We start from the raw sequence: 27,475 nt of genomic DNA, 5'->3' as shown, positions 1-27,475 counted from the left end.
TGACCAAATAACTTCTACATACTTTAAGGGATTTGAAATACAACAAAACTACACTAATATACCCATTTGAGTCTTAAATATACTTCTGGCACATCTTTTCCCTGAAGAACAAGAAAGCTTAAACCAATCATTCACATCAAAAATGGAGGTTTAAAAAACAACCTTGTTTTGTTTTTTTGGTGCTGCTGAGTGCTGTTCCGGAGGCTGGTCATGGCAATTTGCCATTTTCTGTTTTGTGCTGCCCGAGTGATATTTTAACCAGGCAGTTAAGAAATATCATGAGTTTCTGAGGGGAGAAAATAGGAGTATTTTGTGAACTCTGTATATCTGTGTGATGACCTCGATGTAAAAGGAATAATATAATCTCTTTTTAGAAAGGCATCAAAAGTCATAGACTAGACCAGTCTCTGGTGTCGGTATGTCATATTTTATTTCAACAGCACATCCTCAGGGGAACTTTCTTTACACAGATTTTCAACTGAGTTCCAAAGTTACTCTTAGCATGTGTAAATGTGATATCCATCTAGGCAATTTTTCATATGAAGTCTGAACTTATTTGGTACAGTATGTCAGTTGGTTATGAACGAAAACTGCACATTTTTTAAATGCGCTTCCTGCTGTACGCAGCTGTCCTACAGGCCTCATAAGGGGAGTGGGTCTGCAGTTTTTATTAGCTGATCAACTGATAATTGACCTTTTTTTACATATTTTATATCGCTATAAATATATACATGAATAGCAAGTGGGAACAAAACACTTCTGCAAATGCTGAAGGAAGATAATCAACTTTTCTGTGCTCTAAGCACCATATTTCAGGAACTTTTACACATCCATGCAGTACCCTGGTCTTTTCTATAGCCTTTGACTGTCTTCCAGTGTAAATGTACAAGTATTTATCACAGTTACAGCTGGCAGGGACCTTTCCATCATCCTCAGGCAGTGGAAAAACATTGAGAACGTTCTGAAGATGATCCTGTCAAACATGCTCTGGATGGTTCTGCCTGGAAAAAAGAGGGGGTCAGCAGAGCTGGCCTGCTCGCAGTGCTGCTTTGTTAGCTGCATCTTGGCCACTGCATTGCTAAATAGGAACATATTCCAGCTAATGTAAGAATGGGTGAAAATGGTGGATATTCTATCCCCTTCCAAGCTTCAGAAAGGTAGCAGAAAACAGGAGGAGTAGGGCTCTTTTATTACCCCACATCTTAACTGCCAAGTTGAATTTATACCTAGTTGACTTTATTCTCAGTGGCTAGAAAGTTAATGAGAAGTGTGCACGTTTTGTGGGGTAAGACACATGCCCTGTATGTGGTCTGTTTGGCTGGCAAATCAAAGTTCTTTGAAGAGTCAGATTTCTTGAGATAGGCAAGTGGGCAAAGGGAGACCGGTGGCCCTTGGAGGCAGGGAGAGCAGACAGTATGCTTAGAGCTACAACAATCCCACTGTGATTCCATAGCCGTCATCACCTTTGGTAAGTCCCCTCCAAATTTGGGATCGTGTATCTTTGTAAGATGTTTCACTGTGTAAACGCTTCTTAATCTTTGGTCTCCATCTGCTGGGCTACACACTGCATGATGCTTGGAAGCGTTACATTCCTCAGCCTCACAGGTACTTTATCCTGTTGCTTGACTGTCAGTTTTTGGTTTGGGTTGTGTCTTTTCCCACTCGCATGGTTGTTTTGTTTTTATTGTACTTATAGCAGTCTTTTCCCAGCTGTCAAGGTTGCACTTGTTTAGTGGCCAATAACTGATTGCCAGTGAAGCGTTTATAGTCCCAAGGCCTCAGTTTTAAATACTTCAATACTGTGCCAGTATTTTAAGATCTTTGCTATGATCACATCACATTTACAAAGTTAGCCTATTATTAACAAAGGCAAGAGTTTACTTGAAGATCTTAACTAACCAAGAGAGTTTTTTCTGAAATCTGAGGTCAGAGAAACTGAGAAGGGTGGACCTTCTAAAGGCCACAAAAATGAATCCCAGTTATAAGACTCTAAAGAGAAAATACCCTTTGTGTCAGGAAAGAGTATATATTTATAGGGTATCTATTTATATTTATAAAAGGATCAAAAGGTTGTTGCAATTCTTCTGTTGACCCCCAATGAACTTTGGAAGCTTTATAGATTCCTCTCAATAGCTTATGAAGCATTTTTAAACCATAAAGCTTTGTATCAACTTTTGTTAGAACTCAGTTCCAAACTTAAAGAAAGTAAGTTTGGGTTCTTCTTTTCTGTTGTTAGTTTTGCCAGCTTTTCTCCACCTCCCAAATTATATTTGTTATGAAGTTAAATTTATGGATTAGTGCTTTAAACCACATCAAGCCATGAACTTCTAACCTGGGAACGTAATGTTCCAAATTTAAAACCATTTTTTTGCCATAGACTTGGGGGGTGGGGAGGAAAATGGTGAAAATTACTGATTTAGAGGAAAAAAATGGAGGTTATAAGCTGATATTACTGAGAATTATTTTTTTTCGATTGTCTTTCTTCATAGTGTCTCTAAGCAAAACAAAAGAATTTTTTACACAATCCTGGAGCTCTCACCGCTGCTTGATTCTTCCAACATGACACCAGAGGACTGGGCCAAAATTGCAAGAAAACTTGAGGTACTATGGTGTGGGATAAGAATTCATTTGTTGCTTAAATGAAACCAGCAGTATATCTAGTATACTTAGCAAGATAAGACAATTCAGTAGTGCTGTATGTATTTTTTAATTTAAAATGTATATGTTACGTACCTTGCTTAGTTACTTGCAAAGTAACAAGTACTATGCTTGCAAGGCTTGCTGAATTTTTTTTTCTTTTCAAAATGTTGCAAACTCATTAAAGTTATATAGTTCATGCAATGATAAGCCATGTCATCATTCTGTACAAGAAAATAAATAAGAAAATTGTAGCTATGATTGAATAAGGTATGCAACGTGTAGGCTGATATTGTCTAAAACGTTGACTTGTAGTCAATATTTTTTGACAGTGAATATAATTCTTAGGTGTAAGTCACTTAGTTACATATAATTTGAGTGTTCAAATAGCTTAATAGTTGGCTATTGACGTAGAAAATAATTTCATGTCTTCATGCCTTTCTTACTTTAGACACAGATGGACTTTACCGCCTACAAAGCCAAAGCCAGTTGAAAAAATGCTATCATGGTTAGGTTTCCCACACTGAGATATGTTTAAAGCCCTGGATATTTCTGCATATATACATAAATTCATTACCTCCTTCTCTAGATTAAAAAAAATATCAGCATTTCTCTGCTTCCATGTCCAAACTTAGCTATGTGCTTTTAAGAAAGTAGAAATGTGAAACATTTCAAATACTTTACAACAGGAATTGATACGTAGCTGTTAGAAAGAAATAACCGTGGGCCTAGTAAGATACTGCTCTTCCACTCAAGCTCGCTCTGTGGTAGTGAGCTTTGTAGCGTAGATTTCCTTCCTTGACCAAGCTGTAGCAATGCACATGAGCAGTACAATAATGCAGGGAAAAATGCTGAAGATTCAGGTAATAGTCTTTCACCCTTAGGTGCTCTAATCTGGAAACCACCAAACTAGGGACAATACTCCTGCTATTGAATGCATCTTGCCAGGGCAGAGAAGGGATGGAGCTGGTGTGTGGGATGGAGCAGGGGTTAGGTCTTCTTGAGACTGACTGACCTTGTTAATGCACTGGGAACTACAGCGTGGTTTTTGCATCACGCTGTAGTTTGGCCTACTGGAAGATCTTGCAGTGCTAGCGGTTGTTCTGCTGGCTAATTGTTAGAGACAAGCAGAGGTCCCCTGAAACCTCCAGTAGGTAGTAACATGCAGGCATGAGTATCAGTGAAGAAACAGCAAAAGGATGAGTAGAAATCTGTGGGAGTTTGGAGGTGACCGTGTCATCAGAAGATGCCAAGCACATATGCCTATTGTAGCATAAGAGTAATTAAAAAGAGATCTTATTTAATTCTATTGCAAACCCCCTCTTTTCCTCCCCCACTGGCACTTCACATGTCTGCTCAGACTTTTATGTAATCCTTTCTGTGTTACCAAATGGCATCAGGGACATCAGTGTCTCACTACAGTGTTTACTGTGTGCATCACGTAAAATTGAGGAACCGATTCCTTTTTCCTCCAAAAAGCCAGCAGATGAACTTATTCCAACAGGATGAACTGTGCGATTCATGCTTTGCATTAAAAAAACCCAAACAAACAACTCCTGGGTGGAATTTTATGTAGGTGAAAGTTACTCTTAAATTCCCTTTTTGCATCTGTGCGTGCCTGATTAAGGGACTTCTCAAAAATCACCTCTTTTGGGGCAGAAGGCACATGCTGCTGCAGAAAAGGTGACTTTTCAACAGGAGAGGGCACTCGTACACTGACAACTTCCCTCTCTGCCACCCGGATTAAATGGACCGTTTTTCCTATAGGTTATGATAGCCTTGGTTTGCCTAATCTGTTCCTGTAAATGGTGTAATCCCTAAAGTAAAAGCGGCAACAAGAAATCAGACTATATGGCTAATTTGCATATGTTAACATTCTTGTTTAAAGCCATTGCTAAGCTTTTCTTAATTAGCAGTCTTCTGCTTTAAAAATGCAGCATTAATATGTATACATAGAAGAATCTCTTTGACTGTTCCATAATTAGAATTAGCGGCTCTAGTGTTTAGTGTCCTATTAACCCTTAATTGTATTTAAACTGAAAACAGGATAACTTTAGGACACGTTATGCGTGTAGTACCCTTTAAAGTATTATGCTGTTGCTTGCCTCAGTGAAAGTGATGCAGTATGTACCTTGCTTGCTGATGCCGGTGCATTGCTCTAACAGTGTGGAAACGGTCTCTCCATCTCCAGGAGCACTATGAAAAGTACGATGGTTTTGTGATCCTCCATGGCACTGACACCATGGCCTACACAGCTTCAGCCTTATCCTTCATGTGTGAGAACCTGGGTAAAACTATTGTTCTGACAGGATCTCAGGTAATGGACTTAATTTGAAGTCAGAAGCTTAATTTCTGTTTTTTATATGGAAAACTAGGTAGCATCCTGATTATCACTGTATAGTTTGGTAGTGCAGGGCAGGCCTCTGGCCAAGGTGAATGGTCACAGCGCTGATAGAAATTTGTGAGAGCTGACAGGCTCACCAGCTGAGGATCTGCCCCATAATTTTATCATTAATGACTTTACAACTCTGTACCAAATCAGACCAGTAGTTCATTATGTCTGGGGCCAGATGCTTCAGAGAAAGATATAAGAGCCTGTCATTGGCCATTGTGTATTAATCGGTTTATATGAGAAGCATCTTTCCAGCCTCAGGTGGCTGCTGGTTGTTAGCTGTTTTTTTGTTGTTTGTTTTTTTTTTCCTCCTTAAAGCCCTGAAGCTTATCACTTTTTACTTCATCAGTTCTTATCCTGTCTTACGTTACTCATTGTTGCATTCTTTACCATTTTTTAATAATCTCTAAGCATTAGATGCATTTTTGATAATTTCTATTCCAGAAAGCATCTAACATGTTCTATTTCCTTTCCTCTAAAGGCTCCATTTATTAATTTTCATTCTCTTAGCTGGAAATCAGCCCTTTGCATATTGTCTGAGGGGGAGGGGTTGTCTTACTAGAATAGCTTGCTTGAGCATAAAATACAGCTCTAATCACAAAGGAGAGATGAAACATTGCACAGTAAAATTCCCCTCCCCCATCTCATAACCTCCCTTTCACATGTGGTCTATTTGAAGTCAAAATACAAAAGTCTAAGAAGGATTATGCTCCCACTTACTGTCCTGACATGGGGCAGTCTAGTTGTGATACATCATATTCGAGGTTTTACTTTCGTTTTGGCTTTATTGCTTGGAGATTTGCCTGACATATTATCTAGCAATGAAGCCATGTGATTTTTTTTATTTTTTTTCCCACTGCTGAAAGGAGCTCTGACTCTGTTAATAAAGTAGCAATCTGAAAAGGCAATGGAAGTCATCACTCAGCAGACCAAATTTCTGTTTTTAATCTTGTTCGTTTCTGTCAGTATTAACCTGCTCAGTTTTTCTATACTATGGGAAAAGATGGTGCAAGAGAGCTGTTGTGAAGCCCATAGTGGCAGTTCTGTATGATCTGCCTTGCTTTTTCTCTTGTACAATCACTTCTCCCATGCTCGGTCAGTTTAACTATGCCTGCTTTCTACTTTTTATATTTTTCCTGCATCAGTCTCTTAATCTGCTTAATCACACCAGAATCATCTCTATATTAGCTTTTAAACATTTAAATCATGGAAGTCTGTTAAGCACAGAAGGAAATCCTGCCATCTGCTACAGTCTAAAATAGTTTGGATAAAGAAGGAGACTTTATTTGTTATAAATCATTGTTACATAAATTATAATGTATTTGTCTTGCATAAGTTGGGCTCTTTATTTTTTTTTTTTTCTGCTGTGTTGGCTTTACATAAGGGACAGGGTGTAATTTCAGTCTCTGCTTTTCAGGTGCCCATATACGAGTTACGGAATGACGGCCGAGCCAACCTTCTGGGGGCACTGCTGTTTGCTGGGCAGTTTGTGATTCCTGAGGTCTGTTTGCCTGTGAAGACTCTCTCAGAAGCTACTTTTCCCCTTCTAGCCAGGACACATATTTACATACTCAAAATACCCAGTAGGCAGTATGGAATTGTGCTTAAACAGGAAGATAAATGGATTCTGCTGAGGTAACAGGCACTTGCATGGCAAAGCATGTGCCATTTTCTCAGAAGTCATATCCCATTTAGCCCACATACAACCTGTAAAGACTATCAAGTCTGAAATACACCTTGCAGCAGACTTGAAATCAGAGGTTTGCTTGCAAATAGTCAGTTTTTTAACCAAGTTACTTTGAAGTTCTAAAGTTGCTCTAGAACTGGTAGGAGTGCCTTCTGACTCAAGTTCCTGAAGACTGAAGTGTTGAGGGTGATATCCCTAATGGACATGGAAGTACCTCTGTGGTCTCAGCACCCCAACTTTAAAGTTGTTGATGCTGTGCAGCCTGAAAATTGGGGAGAAAACTGGTCTAGGTGCACCTTGTTTCACTTCTGCCGTGCTCCTAAAGCCAGTTCTTGTAAGACAACAGCAATAGCTGACGGGCCAAGATCTCTGTAACTAATAACAGTTTGAGGTATCTCTTTTCCTTCAAATTCCAATTGACAAACTTAGAGGGATTTGAGAAGGAACGTAATTATTTGTGTGGAAACTTGAAAGTTATCCTCGTTTTCACGAGGCCTTTTGTTAAGGTTTTGAACTCTGAATTTAGATGTAACTGACGAATTTGTTAATAAGTCCACACTGTTTCTTTCCTCTGTCTCTGAAGTGGACTCAGGCAAATCTGCTGTCTCCTAGACTATGCCTCATGAGGATTATGAAACTAGTTAGCTCTTAACTTGTTTTGTTCTTAAATTCTTTAACCAATGTGTGACAGATGTGCCAACCCTTTTTGAAAGGCTAAGAGTTGTAAACATCTACTAGCCTCTGAGTTGCTTTAAAGATTTAGAAAACACTTTATAAAGGACAGACTACAGTATTTATCTACTGAATCTTTTAATTACTGGCTTATTCAGACCTGTTTCTTTACTTGTCTTGCAGGTGTGCCTGTATTTTTATAATAAACTGTACAGGGGAAATAGGGTGACTAAGGTGGATGCTGGGAGTTTCAATGCCTTTTCCTCACCTAACCTGCCTCCACTTGCAAATGCTGAGGTTGATATTACAAGTAAGCAAGATCATCTCTTAAGCCTTGTAATTTATGCCACATGCAATAGAATTCTAGCTGAAAAAAATCTGTGCCTGTGTAGTTGAAACGCAGTTTGTAAATGCAAATATCTTTGCAAGCCTTGTAGCTTGACTCCACCTTACCTGCTCTGAAAATGTTTAAATATTAGTAAGACTGAGAATTTGTGACTCAACTGCATTTATCTATTGAATATAGATGTGCGCTAGACTGACTTTGACTAAAGATCCAGACTAACCAGAGGGAATGTTGCCCCTGTGTTATGAAAGTGCTTGCTCTGAAGATAAAAATGAGGGAGTGAGGACTGAAAGAACAAAGAGTTTAATCTCGTTAATGACCACGCTGGGCTCCGAAATCAGGCAAAAGAGTTATTGCAGAGTACTTGCAGCTTCAACAGATTCTCTGTTTGGTGCATGTCATTGTGTAAGTTTTACTGGATATTTAGGACCTGTCTAAATTGCAAGCACATTGGAAACAGCAGACCTAGAATAAGTTTGTTGGGTTTTTTTCCCCCTAAACTAACTTGGGCTCCCTGTAATTTCTGTGTGTCTCTTTTTTAAGAAGGGGAAAGACTACATGAAGGTTTCGGTACCTGTTTACGAAGTCATTAACGTATTGATGTCTGTTCTTGGATAAATGGCACCCTTTGGAGGGGAGGAGAGAGACACATTTGGAATTTGGCCAAATGAGGAGTTGCTGAAAAACATACTAAAGGACAGTTTTACAAAATATGACATGTTATGCCAGCTGCTTTGCGATAGGCTAGGTATATTAAAAAGGAGTAGGACTTCATGACAATTCCATTACTACAAAAAAATAAGAATAGGAAGGGGTTCCCAAATTCCTTTGCTAGGCGCTGTTAGTGGCGGTAGGAGATCTAGCCCTGTGCCATGCAGTGTGCCATTCTGAAGGCTTTCCACTACTAGAGACAGACATTCTGCAAATTGGAAAAATAAACTTATCCCTTCCACCTAATGAGTGGGAGTTACTTAACAAAGTTTCAGGATCAAAGCCCTGTGCCTGTAGCAGCCAGATACAAACCGAGGAAGCCTGTGAAATACTGCAGGGTTCCATAAGACATCTCTCAGAGAGAGTGTCAGCCACTGTTGTGTTACTGTGCTCTGTCAAATACGGTGTATCTGAAATCAACAGCAATGCTGTCAGTTGATGGCTGCAGTAAATTGGGGAGAATCTTCTTTCTTGGGTTTTTATGAACTGTGTCAAATAGGGTATAAATAAATCCCATTTACTGACTGATCAATAATGAAATCAAGCTGCAAACTGCATGCTATTTTTCATTTGGATTTGAATGAACTGTTTTGTGATTCCTTGTCTATAGTAGAAAAATGAGAAAGTTATTAAGTATTTCCCTTGGCCCATATTGGGTCCCATTATCTTTTCAGTAGAATGCCCCATTGAGATCAGTGGGGATTTCTGGTTTAAAAACTGGTGGTGTGATAGGCTCTATTTTTATTTGTTTCAGTTGATTACCCTGTTGAGGTAGCATCATTTATCCAAGATGATGGTGTCAGTATTGAAGTATTGTTTCATTTTGAAAAAACATAGTTTATAGTATGGACAATCTACAAGTGTTGCTTTATTTTGTCCAAAGTAATTGTTTGAAACATCGCTGTCTCCCTTGAGTTTGCTTGTACAATCCTCATATGAAGGTTTCATGGACACAAGGTACCACTTGAGCTTTTAAAACAAACCAAACAAATCTAGCATCTTTTAACGTGGTTTTTTTTCAAACAACTTTCTATAACACACCTTAATCCTCCTGTAGACAGGGCTGGCTTGCTGCTTCAGCATTATGGAGAGTAGCCTGAGGATGCCAGGAGGAGAAGGCCACGGGCAGAAACTCTTCTTCAGGCTTCCCAGTTCTAATGAAGCTGGGAATGAAAATTCCAGAGAATCAGAGGGGAAGAGGTGACAGGATGGAGGGAGTGAGGAGCATAATGAGATCATGGGTTGGTATGCAGGAATGAGGAGAGGACATGCTGTTCAAGGCTAGGCATACCATCTAAAAGCAACAATCTACTTGAGAGCCAAAGAGGAGAGGGAGAAACTTAGTCCTCTTCCCTGCAGCACTCTCCTTCATTTTTGATATCCATTTCTCACCCTGTTCCCCCTTCAGGTGAGGCTCCCAGTGGATTTCTGATCCCATCAACTGGCTGTGTTCTCAGCCAGATCCTTAACTGTCTTAGCAACTCCTAACAGTCCTGTTATCCAGTTTTAGATGAGGAAGCACGTCAGCTTCCTCAAGACTTTCAATTTAGCACAACAAAGTCCTGTTAGAAGTGAAAAATTCTAGCCCACTCCTGGGATGAACAAGAAACCCAATGTTGATGGGAAATACTTTTGCAGCAGAGCCACAAATCTCTGTATGAAATGGACAATATAGAAATAATAAAAAATATTTCTAAAATCTTAAAGCTTATAAGAAAAAAAGACCTTACCTTATTTCTCCCATATTTTAAAAACAGGAGAGACAAGGACTATTTCACTTGAAATGTGTAAAGAGTCTCAGTATATTTCATAATTGATTGCTGTTCTGTTCTCGAATGTCCTAAAGAAGCACATACAAAACTTGCTTTGTCACCATGGCTGGACTTTCTTCATCATACTTGCATGTAACATCTGGGAGTGGTGCACATATACAGGACCATATGATGAAAAACAATTTGTGTAGGGGAGAGACAGAGCCCATGTGACTGTGCATGCAGGTGTAGTGCAGCAGCAGGAGGTTAGAAGGTCCTCGTGGGCTCGTCTACCCAAATAGCTTGTCTGTCATTAGAGAGAAGCTATTAGTCACTGGCCAGGTCTGTGTCTTGGTTGGCAGTTCTGGTTATTTATAGCAAAAAGCCCTAGACCTTTCTGTATTAAGACAAGTGCGAGCTTTCTTCACTGAAGTGCTTTTGGTCGTCCCCCCACCCTTGTTAAGTAGGCATGTTGATTCTTGCAGCAACACCATTCAATTTAAATATTAATTTCAAAAGGTGTGTGTTGATTGTTTTATAACAAACTGCCAAAAAAGGGGGTCTGTGTTTGTTTGCCTCCTTCAGGAATTTGCACCTATAGGTTGGCCTGGCCTCCCCACCCCTTGGCTGCCTCCATGAATTGTAATGAATGCTGGGGCAGCTTATATAGTGGTGGGGCTTGCCTGCAGCCCTGCAGAGAAGGATAAGAAGAAAGCATTTCTGTTTGTCTGGAGCTCTGCAAGCACAAAAAGCTGTATTTCTTGTTTGATTTCATAACTCGGAGTTCAGTCACCACTCCTAAGGGAGGTGTCGCTCTTAGTTGCTGCTCTTCCATTATAACTTGAAACCTGCATTGTGGCATAGGTGCTGTTTAACAACTGGAGTTTCTTGCTGCTTTCTGGACTGTGTAGAGCTGCTTCTCTTTTTTTTATTTATTTTATTTTTAAGTCAGGTTGATGTTTTTTCCCCACACTAACCTTATCACCATACTGAGAGAGAGAATAAAGCTGAATAAGACAAGGATGTATTTTTCAGCTGTGATTTTTAAAAGCTGTAGTGTTTGGTAGGGAGGGGAAGGTTGGCAATAGCAGAGTATTGTTTATGTGATGGTTTTCTTTGGGAGAATAAACCAAAGGCCTTAATATCTTGAATGCAGTCTCCTCAAATACTGCAATCTTTTCTATCCCAAGCCATTTTGGATACAGCATATAAATAACCATTACCTCTTTTAAAAACTTACTTTCTGCTCTGCAACACCAGTAGCTAGCTTATGTTAGTTCCTCAGCTTTGTATCCACATTTACATAATGCAGTACACTATATCAACTCAACTCTTCCCAAGCACAAACTGTCCAAGTTAGAACAGTTTACAGTTTTCTGTGGTGTGCCAGAACTGAATATCCCTAATTAGTCACTCTTATCTGTAGGATAAAAACCTGCTATGAACACTGATATATAGCTTTTTGTACTTTACCTGCTTGTATATGAGTTTCTTACTTAAGAACTGTTAGTGATTTCTAAGGTTTGGGGCTTTTTATTTAACAAAAAGAATGCTGTGTGGTGTGACACTAGGCTGCAAGTCATCTGGTTTGTGCAGTATGATGAAGATGCTTGAACTTAGCTATGTGACATAAATATTCCTCCTTTTTGGGGATGTAATCTTTGAGATGGAGGATGCAAAGGGTGTGTTCTAATTTCCCCTGCTCCCCAGGGCTCTTTTCCTCATTTACAACAGTTCTGAATAAATCGGAGATGGAGTTGGGCTTTTATGTATATTTGTTTGTCTTTGGCTCTTGCATCACACTTGCCTTTTGTTCTGCCTTTTAGACTTGTTTGTCTAATGGAAAACTGACATCTGTGGAGTCTGCAGTACCAAGCACATTATGTAGGCTGATGAGGTTCATGTTAACTCAGAGGCAATCTTTAATTCTTTTTTTAATATAGTTTGGAATGACATCACGGTACTATGTCTGCATGCATTACATTTATCTTGAAGATGATATGTTATTTGGTAGAGCGTACTCCAAGAGTACAGGTATAGGTCTGACTTCTGAATCTATCCTCTGATCTCTCTCCTTGGTCTTCTACTTTTGGCAGTATCTTAATGATCCATGCCAAGGCAGGTTTCCTCAGTTCATTCTTCAAGTTTGTTACGGGCGTTAGAGATACTAATGGTTGCCAAACTTAGTAGTATGTGTTTGTGAAGTTTTGGCAAGGATTCCTAGTTTATGGAGGATAAAGGAAAGAAAGCCCTGATACAATTTTATTGCCATCCAATCTTACAGAGAAGGCTGCTTTTAAAGAATTAATCTGTGTGTTAGAAGGTTGAAAGGATTGCATTTATTGCCAAACGCTGCTGCTTCCTAAAGCAGTGTTCCTGAGTGAACGTGGTTAGCCAGGCCTATGAACCTCCAGCAGAACAAATGCCCAGCTTTCTGCACTCCTTGTGTACCTCCTGCAGGTCTCTGACTCCCTCTGGAAAGCTCGTGGAGGCCTCTGACAGCTACTTGGCTAGCTACTAAATCCAGCCAGGTGGTTTCAGAACTGTGCCGACCAGCTTAGCACAAAGAAAGAAACTGTAGAAATGGTCTGTATTTCTATTCTTTCATTCCCAGGGCATTAGGAATCCATGTGCTGAAGTGTTGCTGGTTGGACAAACGTGATGCCCAGCCAACTGCTTGTGACCTGTTTAATGACTTACGATATTTTTTTAGAAAGAACATGCAGAGGCTCTAGTTGCTGACAGGGCACAACGACAGGAAGAGAAATTTTGTTAAGTCTTATAGGTGACTGCTATTTTCTATCTTGATTTAATGGATTGTGTAGTTTTTAGTATCTCTGGTAATGGGACAATGGAGTAGGCTTCAACGAAGGCTTTTAAATGTACTCTGAATTTTTTTGCAAATGGCTGTCTGCTGATGGCAAGAGATTGCAACGGTAATTGGTGTGAGTAACTCCGCATGGCTGAGAGTAACTCAGTATTATGCACGCAGATCTTTTATCTGTTTTGCTGCTTGAGAGTTTCTCCAAAACCTAAAAAGCTTAAATCATGATGGGGAAACAGGTAGCTTTATGGCATGGTGGGCTTTCAACAAAGCATGATGCTCTGAGCTGTTGGCTGCTGTTTGTTAAACCTCTTCCACTGCCTTGTAGGTAGTCAGTGCTACCAACACTGCGCTCCTACAGTGAAGTAGTGTAATTCTGAAATCAATAATGCATGACTTGGCTTCTAATAATGCAACACAAACAAACTATTAGTTAAACAGCTGGCTTCTGGCTCTAAATGTATAATCAGAGTTAATTGAATCCTTGCTATTTTATTTAATCTTTAGTAACTACCTAATAAACTCGGGAGGTGATTAGCGGCAACAGTAACTGCATTTGTCATCTCTCATGTCTGGGAAGATGAAGGTCTGTTTTCTAAACATTAATCCAGGCTGGTATCAGGCCAACTACATAACAATGAAGTTCAGGTCAGTGTGTGACGAGTAAGTGCCTCACCTCTGCTAGACCTGCACGACACTGTTGGCTGAGGCTTTCTGACTACTGAACTGGGAGAGCTGGCACTAACAGGACATGGTCAATCTTGTGAACCAGTCAGATCTAGCACTTTTCAGAATGCTTTTCAGAGCTATCAGGCTTCTCTTTTGAAGAGGTTGTAATAGAGGTATGCAGCTTTGTGTCTGATCGATCATCCCGTTCACTAACGGTCATTGAACTAACATACCCATTTTGGACATCTTTGCTATAAAATGCTATTAAATTGAAGCAAGCATACATATTATATTAAATATCTCCTTGAAGGGCACTAACTTAGAAATACTGATGAGTAATACTGATATATCTCAGAATCTAGACTGTTTCAGAATTAAAGCTAAAATATAACAGTTGAGCCTAACCTGGATGTGGCCTTGAAGACATATTTTGTGGCACCTAATAAATAAGGTGTGTTAGATCAGCTGATGATACAGCTGCTGTCTTAAATGGGCCTTTCTCTTTTCACAAATACATTGCCTTTCATGGATCCCCTGCATAAGAAACAGTTTTAAAGACAATGTTTTAAATATGAAGTACGACAAGTATACTTAATATTATGTCTTAATATTAAATTTAAAAGGCCATTTCTCTTAACAGTAAACTGGGAAACGGTGTGGAGAGCCAATACCAGAAAGAAATTTCAAGTTCACACCAATATGAATAGGAATGTTGGGCTTCTGCGAATCTTCCCAGGAATCACCACTGCTGCTGTAAGTGTTACCACTTCATTTTGGAAGTGGGTGAAGTGATGCTCAAACACTAGATTAGTTAACTGAAGTAGAGAAGCTGCATTGTTTGTAGCAGTGGTTGGAGTTTTGGGGGGAAGGGGAAGGATCTGTCATCTGATAAACATTTTTTTGGAATATCAGACCATTCAAAGACTATTTTCATATGCCATAAACTATTGACAAAAGCTTTACAAATATCTTTTGTCTAAACCGCCTGGGCTCTGAAACTTAAAAATAATCAGGGTTCATAAATAGGTCAAGTGTGCTTTTCTAGACATGTGCAGGCTACAGTGACCATGGAAATGCTCTTTTGCTGCATATTGAGATACATTAATAGATATCTTGTCAAAGAATACGCAGTATGGTGGGTGGAGGGGAGTGTGGCTTTTTCGGCAACTCGTGCTTCTTTTTTAAGATTCATTCTGTCTCACGCTGATGGTTAACATGACCCTCAGCGTTCAGACAGAGCTGAAAATGAGAAGTGAGATTTTGCTGCTGAAAATAGAGTGGGATTTTTTTTTTTTTTTGCCTTTAGAAATTACTTTGCAGAACTGTGGGTTTAGGTAGATTTGTCTTTAAATTTTCAACTAATACTTGTTCCATTAAATTGACAAGTCATTTGTGGCTGTTGCCATCTTAAATTGAATAGTAGTTTAAGCAGCACTACTCAATTATATTACCATTCTTTTTAGGTGAATATGAACAGATGGAAAGGCAGAGGGGTGGTATATTTGCAATAAAACTCCAACTGCATAGTTAGCCTCATGGGGGCTTACAGTGCATTGCATTTAGCATATGTGATCAGCAAGGAAACATCTAGGTTGTTTAAAATATATCCTTCTAGAAAGAGGACTTTGCTAGGCATTCTCTTACAGTGGGGCACAATAGCTGCCTCATTAACAACTGACCCAGAAGGTGTTAGTGCCTCTTCTTTTTTCTGCCTTGAGTTAAATCAATTGGCTTTTGAGCTAACAAACTCCAGGCTTCATTAGAATGTTCTTTCCTGGAAAGTGAGACACCCTCTCTCTTAGGCAGACATTTAACAAAAGTATTTGCTAAAGTAATGGATCTGGGCAGGGGTGGGCATTCTAATCTCAATTAATAATTTTACATTTATTTCATAAGTGTAAAACTACTGCTTTGTCCCGCTGTGGTGCAACAGTATAGCCTGTTAATGGCACTTGAACAATGGCATCCTTTTTCACACTGAGGTCATGACTGTAGAAAATAGTTTATTTTAAGATCTATCCCTCTAGGAATTTTAAAGGAAGCTAGAGAGTGAAATTCTCATATTATTTTTTTTAAAGCTTATTCTACAGTCCCAGTTATTGCAAATGGGGAACACAGAAGGGCATGAGAAGACTGTAAGGCATGAGAGCCTGTAAGACTGTAATAGGAATAGACCATTTTTAAAAATGCTATGCCATAAACGAAAACCTTAATGTGACTTAAACGCACCTTTTTTTCTCTCTTCCCTGTCTTGTTTTCAAACAGGTAAAAGCATTTCTTCAGCCTCCAACTGAGGGCATTGTACTTGAAACTTATGGAAGTGGCAATGCCCCGAACAACAGAGAAGACTTACTGGAAGAACTGAGGAAAGCAGCTGCACGAAATGTAGTGATTCTAAACTGTACCCAGTGCTTACGAGGGTCTGTTAAAATGGTCTATGCAACAGGACAGGTAAGGGTTGTGCTGTGATTTCAGACCCTGCTGCTGTGCAAAAGAAACATCCCACTGATACAACTTGATTGTAGACTTCTAGTAGTCCCAGTGTATAAAACCAGATTTATTAACTGTAAAGATATGGCTCATAAAATAACTACATCTGAAAAATCTTAAGCTGGAAGCATTTAAATATGTATCTGCAAATCGGATCCTGTTACTCCTAGTCTGAATGGTTGAAACAGTCAACTCTAATCCCAAATGAGTGATTGCTTGCTCCTGTCATATGCAGCACTCCAGGATACCTTGCATTAGCTTGGTAGCAACGCTCCCAAGGGGATTCCACCGAGCTAGAAGCTAGCGTAGGGGTCAGACGAGCAAATAATGTACTATTTGATAGGCTAGCAGTTACTGAGCTACAGTCCATGAACATCAAGAAAGCCTGTAAATCCAAGCAGTATTCCAAATCCCAGGTTTTAATTTGCCTGGAAGTACAACTGAATTCAGTGAGAGATTGGAGCACTGTATGTAAGGGAAGCATCTGTCTTGCAGAAAGGAAATCAGCTGCGTTTAACCCATGAAGGTTAACTTAAAGCAGGCTTTGTATTGATGCTGTTAATATTCAGGACACTTTGTAGTGAGTTTCTCAGTTGTGTATTAAGACATGGCATCACTGGGACTAATAAGAGCTCAAAGTCATATAAGAGTGTGTGTTGCATGTGGTAGTATGAAGGAAGCTGGTTTAACTGGCCTTCATAAACAGGCCAGCCATTAAATAGCCAAGAAGCACTGCCAGAGGGTGACTCATCCCCCTGTTTTAGACACCTGGTTTTGTTGGGAGCAGCCACCCATCTGGCAAGCCAGACTCTTCGTTGACTGTAAGGCAAACCTAGATACTCTAGTCTGGTGCTGAAACCTGCCTCTTCTAACACTGGTTTTGACACAGCTTTAGATTATGTTTGCTTCAAGAACGCATTCTGTTTTGATGAGAAAGAAAAAGAAATGTGTTTCTTTCCACCTCTTCAGTATCCAAACTGTATTTTCTGATATGGGCAGACATATGAGTGTTGCTAAAGCTTTTGCATAACTTAATGGGGATGTGCTGAGAAGCATAAACTTTTGCAAAGATCCCGGCTCTGTAGCAGATAGGATAGGTATACATGGATTCTATAGAACAATTCATATGGAAGGAAGAAAGCACTTAGGTCAATGAAGACACCAAATGTGTTTGGGAAAACAATATGAAAATGAAGTCTAGCTTTTATGTGCCCTTCTGCTTGAAATGAACTGCTAAAATGTACGGAAGGAATTAAAAAACCCCAACACTTTTCCATGTCTTGTGAAAAGCTTCTCCAAGTAGACACCTCTAAAATGGGTTTTTGCACTGTGATCCAGACTGTTGATATGCTGAATAGAAAGATTCTGCTTAGGTCTTAATGAACAGTGGTTTGTTAAGGCTGTGTGGAAATGTGTTTGCTTCTGGTCTCCACTTTTTGTATGGAGCATGCATTGTGTTGCTTCAGCATCCATTGATGGAGGCTGCCCTGTTGGGCATCTTTTTAGGAGAACTGGCAGAGCCAAATCCTACAAAATTACTTCACACTTGTTCTTTCATCACCACCTTCTCTTCATAAGGAACTGCTCAATGGAGGAAGTATCGTGGGTGAATTCTGGAAAGTTGCTGGAACGTTAACTTTATTTTTCTGTAAATAAAATCTTTCATGGGCTTTTGCATATGGCTAGGCCATGTTTTACTCTTTCAATCTAGCCAGGTGGGTCAGCTGAGTCCCTGGTTTCTCTTGAAGTGTTTGTTTTAATTAACTGAATGTCTGGCCTGTGATCCATCTGCACAGTAGAAACTTATAATTGAGGGGACTTTAGGTGTAGGAAGGAAGCTGGGAAATCCCTTCCTCCTCTTTCTCAAACCTGCTGAAAAAGCCCTAACTGTTCTTTGGCTAGCTCTGCACTACAGAAAATATATCTTACCTTCTCTGTGTATGTTTGCTCATGGGACCTCTAAAAATGTTAGTCTGGGGCTCTCAGAGGTGGTTAATGAGCTGATTAAGGCTCTGTGTCTTGCTAAAAATATTGGTTAAGCCACAAGTTTCAAAGCTGAAGTTTATATATAAGGTATTTAAAAGTAAAATGCTGTGTAAAAACCTACTGCAAGATGCTTAACTGTGAGGTATCACATCATGACAAAGATGATGTCTGTGGTTTAGAGAAGCCCAAGTGTTTGCCCAGATACAATTTAGTGACAAGTGATCTGCAGTCTTTGTCTTTGCTGTCTTGCTCACTGTACTCTTAAAGGGCTTGCTGACTATAGCAAAGATCTTTTTGCTCTGGTTCAGATAGGGTTTTTTTGGTTGTGGGTTTTTTTTTAACTAGCAGAAAGATAAGTTAAAAAGGTCATCTTTTTTAGTTGTTCTTGTCAGAACTGTGTAAATTACATATTTTGGTTGTATGTTCTAAATTGTACACTGCTAGCACAGCCTGAAAGGATCTGAAAACACTCCTGCTGTGAGCACGCTGTAGCACTGGAATTCATCCAAAGCAATGCCCCATAAAAGAATGGTAAATATGTCTGTGTGAGAACAGCCTACTTGGCAATGTTCAAAATGCCACTGGGTTAAAACAGAGTAACTGCAGCTTTTCAATAAAGGGAATCTGACAACTCTGCAGATAGCTGATACGGACCTGTAACCTTTCCCTTTTAGCATAGTAAGTGACCGTAGCAAACGTTTGGTTGAATTCTTCAATGTTATTGCATGAAAAGGAATTTAAAGTAAAAGTCATCTTTATTCAGCTGGCTCTAGTATTTGCTTGGTATTTGATAACTAAAAATACAAAAATTACACTGGTGGTAGGAGGAGCAAGAGAGTGGGAGGCACAGCTGCATACTGTATTCTGTGTAGCTACTCATCATTCATATACATTTTCTGTACACGCAGGTATTTCTGAATGCTATGCTAATTGGAATCATTATTCCTTTTTATTCAGACTCTCGCTGATGTTGGAGTAATTCCTGGAGGTGATATGACACCAGAGGCAGCCCTAACTAAACTGTCATACACGCTTGGCAAGAGTGAGCTTAGCTGGGTGGAGAAGAGGCAGGTAAATATGAGTGTGACCTTGAAAGGCTTTAACTTCCTCATCTAGTGTGCTAACTTCTGCTTAGCTGGATGCCTTGAGCTTCTCTCTTGCATGTAAAAGCAATCGGTTCCAGAGCCATAATGTGAACAGCAAGTGGGATTTTTTTTTTGCATGAAGGAAAATACTGTTAGGCAAATGGATGTATGTACATCGGGAGAGAAAAGACTTCTCTGCATAAGTCAAGTGGAGACCATGATCAAGCCATAAAAATGCCATCTTGAAATGGTAGTAGTCTACCTTGAACATTTTGGTACTAAAAACCTGTAAGGGGAAATTCATGTGAGAGACAGAAACCCAACCCTACTGAAGTCAGCAAAGATCTTGTCATTGATCTTAGTGTGGGAAATATTTCACCCCAGACTCATTCACACAAAGCCAATTCTGAAAATAAGTATTGCCTACAGCCTCTTTCTTTGCAGCATTACTCATGACAGTGTTGGATTATGTTTCTTTAAGAGGAGGTAAACTTTATAAATAATACATAAAACCCAGAAGATTATTCTAAGAACCAGTTGTAAGTGAATTTGGAATCATAACCCCATTAACAATGTTCTTACTGTTCAGTGGTGCTTAATCGAGGCTTTGCCCCTCAAATTATGCAGTTGTATATAGTGTTCCTTTTATACAAGGAACATACAGCTCTGAATCAGAAAGGGGAGCAGCAGTCTGCAGGAATGCATGTATTTCTATGCTTGTATGCAGTGAAATCACAGTCCTGACACTTTGGGAGATGACATCATGATGAGTCACTCTCTAGATTTAAGCACTGCATGCACATGTGTATCTTATGATGGTGTTTTGTTTTTATTAAAACTGAAACTTGATCGTCATTTCATGCTCAATATCTTCCAGCCAGTAGCAGCTCTTGAGACAAACATTTGGACACCTCTGATTGTAACTGGGCTGGCTGGAAGTACCACTTGCCATGCTCAGAAAGAGTTTCAGACTCCGAGCTTTCGGTTCTTTGCTAAAGCCCTGGCTCTGAAAAATGAGAGGAGGAGCAGCTATGTGTTTCTTCAGTGAGGATGGCAAGAGCACACTTTGGCAAGAACATGCTTGACAGGCGATATAATGCTGTCTGAAGAGCAGTGGTATTGGATGGGTTTCTGTATATCCACTTCAGAAACCCAGGCTCTTCACTGGTGCCCCTCTGGCACACTCGCTGACCCTGGGACATACACATACTAGCCTGTTTTTTTAATGCAGACTTTAATCTTCAGCACGGAGGATTATTTGGCTTGGGACAGGAGAAACTGTCCCACCTGGCTTCCTGTCTAGGTGTCTTAAGTTTAAACTTAATTTGAGATCCAGTTTGTTGAGGTGAGGTAGCTGACTTACTTAGGTGAGGACTTGAGGACAAGATGTTTTGAGTGCCACTGGTACAGTGCAAGGTACTCCTGCATCTTCATGTCCTGTCCTTTGCAATGGGCTACCTAGTTTTTGTGTGGTGGTGCTGGGACCTCTTTTATATGGTTTGAAAAACAAAATAACTTTTGCTACTTCTTTGAGTTAAGCAGGATTAATTTCCTCATTTGACTCATTGTACAGACCCACAAACAATTGTGCTGGCACAGCTAAGGGAGCAGCACGCTGTATTGCCTGGGCAAGAATGAGTGGTAGAGACCAGGAGAAGAAGAAAGCCTGGAAATTTGTCTGTGGCAATATCTTCAGCTAAACATATCACCAAACAATAGTCTCCCAAGAGACGGAAGCTGTCCTGAAGCTGGCGTGGTTATTTTAGGATTCTCTTTCAACACGGAGAAGCAAGGAATGTGCCCCCAGACACATGCAAATGGCTGCAGAGCTGGTAGGACCGAGTAAGGCGCGTAGGGCTTTGCACTGGGTGCATTTAGCACAGGTGCCAATTGCTAAGGTTACCTGTGCAAAGCAATGATCTCAACCTGTCAAACTCTAAAAGTGTGCCAAAGCAGTTGGTATCCTCTGAGTTGGATGTATATGGGACTCTTCCAGCAGACAGCTAGTGTTGTCAGCTCTTGGAGTTTTGGGTTTTTTTTTAATAAAGGGCATGCCTAGACATAAGTAAACCTGGGGCATTCCTCCTTCCAACATCACATCTGTTTCTTGCAAACTTTCACAATCCTGCTTTTTAAAATTCTAATTGAAATAACTACGTGCTTTATAGCTGCATCAGCAACCTTTCATGAAAGACTGCCAGGATGTAAAATTGTCAGAATTGAGGAAACCAGTTGCTTATTCTTAATGACTGGCTTGTCTCTCTGTTCTCCAGGTTTCCCAGAACCTGTCTTTTGGAGTATTTTCACGTCTCTATTGCCATATTCAAGCACATTCTACACATGAATTGGCTGACCTTTTTTTGGTTGTTTTTCCCCCTCCCCAGTTACATTGGATGCATCCATCCTGCAAACTGTTACATGCCTGCTTTACTATTGCATGACTAGCACTACTGCAGACCCTCTGCATGCAAAGCTGGCTATGTAGTCAGATTTTAACAAAATCAGGGCTAATGGAGCCATTTGAAAACCCACTGAAATACATGAATGTCCACAGGCAGCACTGGGCTTTGTCTTGAGTCCTACGTGCTCAGTCTGTGTAGGAGGACTAAGGTTTGGGAATGTTGGCAACAGGCAGCATTTCAGAATATTCTGGTCTTCAGCCTTGCTCTGCTAATTACTCGCTATCTTTGTGGTTCTAAGTAGGCTGCAGCTTACGCCGCTAGGGAACTTTTGTCTGCATCCTCTAAAAATTGGGGTGTTTTGTTATGTGTTTATTTTGGTTTCTTTGCTTTGGAAGAAAATTTTATTTCCCCCCCCCCCCCAGCTTTTGTCTTTTTAAACTTGCAGTCTTCATGGAACAGTAACTATTTCTTTAATCTTTTGTCTGCATTCAATTAGTTTCCTTAATTCCTCCGAACAATTTTCTAACTTGATCCTAAGGTTTTGTATTAGACTACTACCATATTTTTCCTCTGCTAACAAAGGATTTGATTGCTTGCTTTTCAGATGCTGAGTGAGAATCTAAGAGGAGAAATGACTGTTGTACCCACAGGAGCCAAGATCTCTCTGAGAGATAGCAAGTTTATTCAAATGATTGCCAAATCTCTAAGCATCAGCACCAAGGAGGTATATACTTAAATATTTAAAATTGAACTCATGTGAAGCTGTACACTCAGTTAAATGAACCTAGCTTAAAGATGAACGGAGAAGCTGACAGAAAAATGGAACTTTGGAGCTTTTATATTATTTTTTTTTTTTTTTAGTACGGAGTGTCCCAGCTAACCAGTTGGGTTAGAGAGAAAGGACACAATGACAAACATAACATGAAAATGTTTTTAATTAAAAACACTAACTTTTTTCCCCCCCTCTTTGTAGGCCGATCTTGAGTTTATTTTCTTGGCTGGCTGGTTGCAATAACAAGCCTCAGACAGTTGCTGTAATTCAGGGTATCAATGATATGAAAAAGTACTTTGTATTTTTGTGGTCAAATGTATTTTAGAGCAATCTAAATAATAATGGGTAAAACAGCTTCATTGTATGTGCAGTCATAGAAGGCTGATACTAAGGAAGCACTACACAAGTGTAATTTGTGGTGTTTAGAATTAGTCCCTCCCGACTGGAAAATCAGAAAATACAGTCTTGGTTGTAAGATACAACTACTTGCTTTTCCCTTGGCTTGGTTTCAGGGAAGATGGGTAGTGGCTAATGAATACTGAATGTATGGTTCTTCAAGTGTGAGAAATGGGGGGATATTTAGGAGGATATTAGGAGCAATCACATGAATAAAGTTGATACAGTTTTGAGAAGACTAGGCTATACGGTCTTTTCCAGCTCCTACCTGTGCTGTTTCTCTTACTGTTCTGATGGGCAACTATGGTAGTACAAAGATGGTAATTGGTGTGTGCACCTTACATGGTATATATAGATATCAGGTAATTGTAGTGTTGCCAAGCAGAAATATAAATCTTATGGATGTGAGACTGACAAAATGTAAAATAAACATGAGACTTCTTTCCTTCCAAAAATTAAATGCTACCATTTTTAAATATCCAAATGACTGATTTGGAAACTTTACATGAAAGCAAGGGCAGAGGGGTTTTTTTGACTTGGGCATCAATCACATTAGAGGTGAGGCTGATATTAAATGTTTCATTTTATTTGTTTCTTCAGGAGTTAGAAGCCATAAGAGATGCATTAACTCCACCTTTGGCTTGTGCTGCAGCTAAACTGGGTGACATAGATGCACTGAGATCCATAGCAGAAATGGTAATGTAAAACTAACAGTTTGTATAAAACATGAGTTTTTAAATAGAGCTGTAAATGACAGGAGGAAGCTATGCTCACTGGAAAGCAGCTACCTAAGTCTTAGAATCAAGGTGCTTTGACTGATACAATTGGTTTCTAGGCTTCTCAGTCTTTGCCTTTCAAAACTGGTACGTTCTTTCCCCTATCTGGTTCTCAGCTGTTTACATTTTCTTTTGAACTGTGAAAATACAGATAGATTAAAATGCAAGTTCTTATCTACTAACTTTGGAACACTTTAAAATGGTTTGTGCTGCTTTCTTTCACTTAACTTTATGCATATTCATAATATCCAGCTTTTGGACGTAAATCTGTCATGATTTAAAAAAAAAAAAAAGCAGCTTGAAAATTGCATTTAAGCAAAGCAGAGCGCAGTGCTAATTCAGGATTTTTGGCTTTCCCTATAGCTCTAGCTTGGGTTATACCTGAAAAAAAAACCCAGGCATCTCCCTGCATCATCTTCTGCACCCCTCTTGTTTGTTTGTTTGTTTTTTCTTTGCCTTGGTTTACCTTACTCTTGAGACTTTGGTAACTGAGAAAGGATAAATATATCTTGAAAATAACAATAAACTAATACAAGTAAAATTGGCAGGCTGTAGGCCCAAAGCTGCTGTATGGCATACTGCAATAAAGAGCATATCTGAAGGGGCTGTAATAAGAATACGTGTAGGGGGGGAACGTACAGAAGGTGGAACAGGTATCTTTACTGGTGGTAAAAAAACACTACAAGATAAAACTTAAGTAAGGTTGACAAGCTTAACAGTTTGGTGGCAGAACTAAAATGTGAATCTACTGTTGTACCAACAACTTAATGTGCAGCCATTATCTTTTTAGCATGCAAAGGATCTGTCCTTTTGTAGGGTGGAAACTTGAGCTGTGGAGACTACGATGGCCGAACCCCACTTCATGTTGCAGCCTCTGAAGGGCATTTACCATTAGTTGAGTATTTGTTAACATCTGGTGCAACTGTTTATGCTAGAGACAGATATGGATCTACCCCACTGCTGAATGCGATTAAGTTCAGGTAACAAAATAATTTATATATCACTCTAAAGTTTATAAACCTTTTGTCATTTTGGATTTAAAGTCCATCCCTGTGTTTCGGTTTTATTTTGTCTCAGGAGTCACGTGTGAATGACAGTAGTTAAAATAACTCAAACCAGCTTCACTTCAAAGGTTGTGACTAGCCTAGATACAAAGATCTTCTTAAAATAATATTAAATGAAAGCAAATAACCTGATACACATGCAGAATTTGAGCATAAGGTAAACAAATTATTATTGACCATTATTTCAGGACTCCACTCTTTGTTATGATGCTTCCTTATAAAACAGAGCCAAACTGATTACTCCTTTTGACTGTCAGAAGACAGGGTGCAGGACCAAGGGCTGGCTGGCTGCTTTCTGCCCTCCCCTTTCTCATCAAGATCAGGCTGTTTTCAGTTGGCACAAAATATACTGGTTGGCTAACATGTTTTAATCTTTCCCTTCCACCGGTGCTTTCCTGACTCTCTCGCTGGGTGACTGGGTTTTTGATATATTTTTTTTTTTCCCTTCCACCCACTCATAATTATATGGGCTGGCTGCACAGCTCTGCCTGCTTTGTGGATTTCCTTTTCCTGTTGTTCTGGATGTCGGAAGTGCTTGAATGGTAGTCATGGACAGGCGATTTACTGGTCTCTTCCATATTGTATACTCCTAAGGAATGGCCGTAGCACAGAATATAAAAGTTATCAGTTACCAAAGTTTAATTTTAAAACACTTAGTTTATATAGCCTGGGGATTCATAGAGCCATTGGTCTCTAACGTGTTAGAAGCTGCTTGCCCTGATCTCTTCTTGTTTCTTTGATCCACTTTCAGGTCCTTATCTCATATTCAGTCTATATGATGGCAGGAGAGGAGGTTTTTTTTCTGCAAAGGCGCTTGGAGTGATAGGATTTTCATGGTCTTTATGGATGTCTGTCCCCAAATACTCCTACAGCTTTCTAACGTTGACAAGTTCACCTGGTCTATCAGGCTGGAGCTAGCTCCCTGGGAGGTCTGACAGTCCTGGTTTTGCATTGGTTGCCGGAATAACGTATTACAGGCTTTTTCTGTCTCAAAGACCAGATGTAGAAAACTCAACAGGCTCTATTAACTTGATACTTGAAGTCCTGTGTGGCCACACGGTGCTAATGCCATACCTAGTGCATGGTCCCCTATGGTTTTGTAGTTGTTGCTTTATCTCATGAATATATAAGCCTTTCAGTGGCAAACCCTTAAAGTCTTGAAGCAAAAACAAGCCCAACAGCAAATCAAACAAATAACCTCGCAGCTAAATAGAGATGGCTCTGGTCCAATGTGAGAAAATGCTAAAGCATTAGATAACATTAGATGTTCCTGCAAATCAGGCACCTACTTTTTTTACCACACCCATCTACCGCCTGAGGAATTTCACATGAGCTTGTTATTTGGATTCCTTAGCATTGCCACTCCTATATTAGACTCCTACTATGACTCTTAAGCTCTTTAAAACTGCACACCCATTTGGATGTACGGAATTGTAAAAGGAAACTGCACCATAACCATTTTCAGTTTCTCTTTTTGTTTCTACTGTTGGAATGAGAGGAAGAGCTGACTTAGAACTAATCTCCTAAATGTGTACTTACGATCTGCTGTGTACTCACCCTGCATTTCACACTGATAAGCACATAAAGGAGAATGGTAAAGATCAGACAGCTGTAGATGTGCATAATTAGATACCCACTATAAAGATTTCTGCTACAGAAATATTTAAATTCTATTTATTAAACAGTTGTGTGCTCAAAGTAGAGGGTTTATCCTGATGCAGTGTACAAAGTGGGAGAGAAGGAAGGGGGAAAACTGATCTTAATGAGCAGTGAATGCTTTAAACTGTTTAATATTGTAACTTTCTCAATTCTACTGAATATTGCATCAGCTTAATCCCATATTCTGGGAATTAGTATTTGTTTAATTGGCATTTAACTGCAGTATAGTATCCACTCATCTTAAAAATAGCTTTCTTCCAGTTTTTTATGTCACATTTCTCAGTGGCTTGCCTTTTAACCTAGCATGCAAATGTATATAACAATGACTGATTTCTCTTTTCCATTTAATAATTTGCAAAGATGATCCATTTAATAATTTGTAAAGATGTCTCTTCTTAAAAGCTTCTTAACATAGCACTGTCAGCTGGTAGACCAGCAACTTGATCTATATCAATGCTAGTCTCTTAAATTTTTTTACTTTAAGTGACTCTCTCTTTGTTTCTTTAGATGGTAAAATGTGGAGTCCCTTTCTAAATAAGAAATAAACCACTGCATTTCCGCTTTTTCATTTGTAACTGTGCAATTTGTGTGTAGTCTCATTCACTTTATGCATGAAGCTAAACAGACCACTGTTAATTTAGGCCAGTTGCTTGACATATCAAAATCAGTAGCATTCCTTTAATTTCTTAGAGTACCCTCAAGGGATAATTCATTTTCAAGACAATAGAATAATATTTTTTTAATAACAGAAACTCTCTAAGCAGGAAAATGTCTTGAATAAAAATTGTGTATGTTATATGTAGTAAAAGCACTTCCATTTACTTGTAGAGCAGTGGTAAAAGGTTGAAAATGGGGAGTTGCTTATACAGTGCTGTGAGAACATCAGATTAGAGACAGTAAAATTACCTCCCACATAAATATGAATTTAAATACTTGATATTTTGCAAGGTTACATTTACATTACTTCAGGAAATCTAAGGCAGAGTGAAAATCTAACCACCACTGACTCCAGAAGTGCACTGAAGACCGTCCTTACAGTATTTCAGCATAAAATTCCCACTGATACCGTGCAGAAAACCAAACAAGTGAAACTAAGCTGATCCTGCCGTAACCATTCCAGTTGCTAGGGGAGCAAGCATTAAAAAGAATGAAGCCA

The 27,475-nt window shown here is 39.4% G+C and overlaps 1 protein-coding gene across 1 annotated transcript in view; it reads left to right on the top strand.

Moving 5' to 3' along the window:
- Positions 1–27,475, top strand: part of ASPG (asparaginase) — a 46,997-nt gene that overhangs the window by 7,717 nt on the left and 11,805 nt on the right. The window contains exons 3-12 of the mRNA XM_055817409.1: positions 2,490–2,601; positions 4,829–4,954; positions 6,447–6,530; positions 7,572–7,698; positions 14,330–14,442; positions 15,955–16,140; positions 19,123–19,236; positions 22,257–22,376; positions 23,421–23,516; positions 24,413–24,576. Of these exons, the coding sequence (XP_055673384.1) occupies positions 2,490–2,601; positions 4,829–4,954; positions 6,447–6,530; positions 7,572–7,698; positions 14,330–14,442; positions 15,955–16,140; positions 19,123–19,236; positions 22,257–22,376; positions 23,421–23,516; positions 24,413–24,576 (1,242 nt within the window). The remainder of the gene's footprint in view (positions 1–2,489; positions 2,602–4,828; positions 4,955–6,446; positions 6,531–7,571; positions 7,699–14,329; positions 14,443–15,954; positions 16,141–19,122; positions 19,237–22,256; positions 22,377–23,420; positions 23,517–24,412; positions 24,577–27,475) is intronic.

Source organism: Falco peregrinus, chromosome 1 (assembly GCF_023634155.1).
Source record: "Falco peregrinus isolate bFalPer1 chromosome 1, bFalPer1.pri, whole genome shotgun sequence".
Taxonomy (NCBI): Eukaryota; Metazoa; Chordata; class Aves; order Falconiformes; family Falconidae; genus Falco; species Falco peregrinus.
The sequence above is the reverse complement of the archived record's forward strand: the minus strand, read 5'-3'. Positions and strand labels throughout refer to the sequence as shown.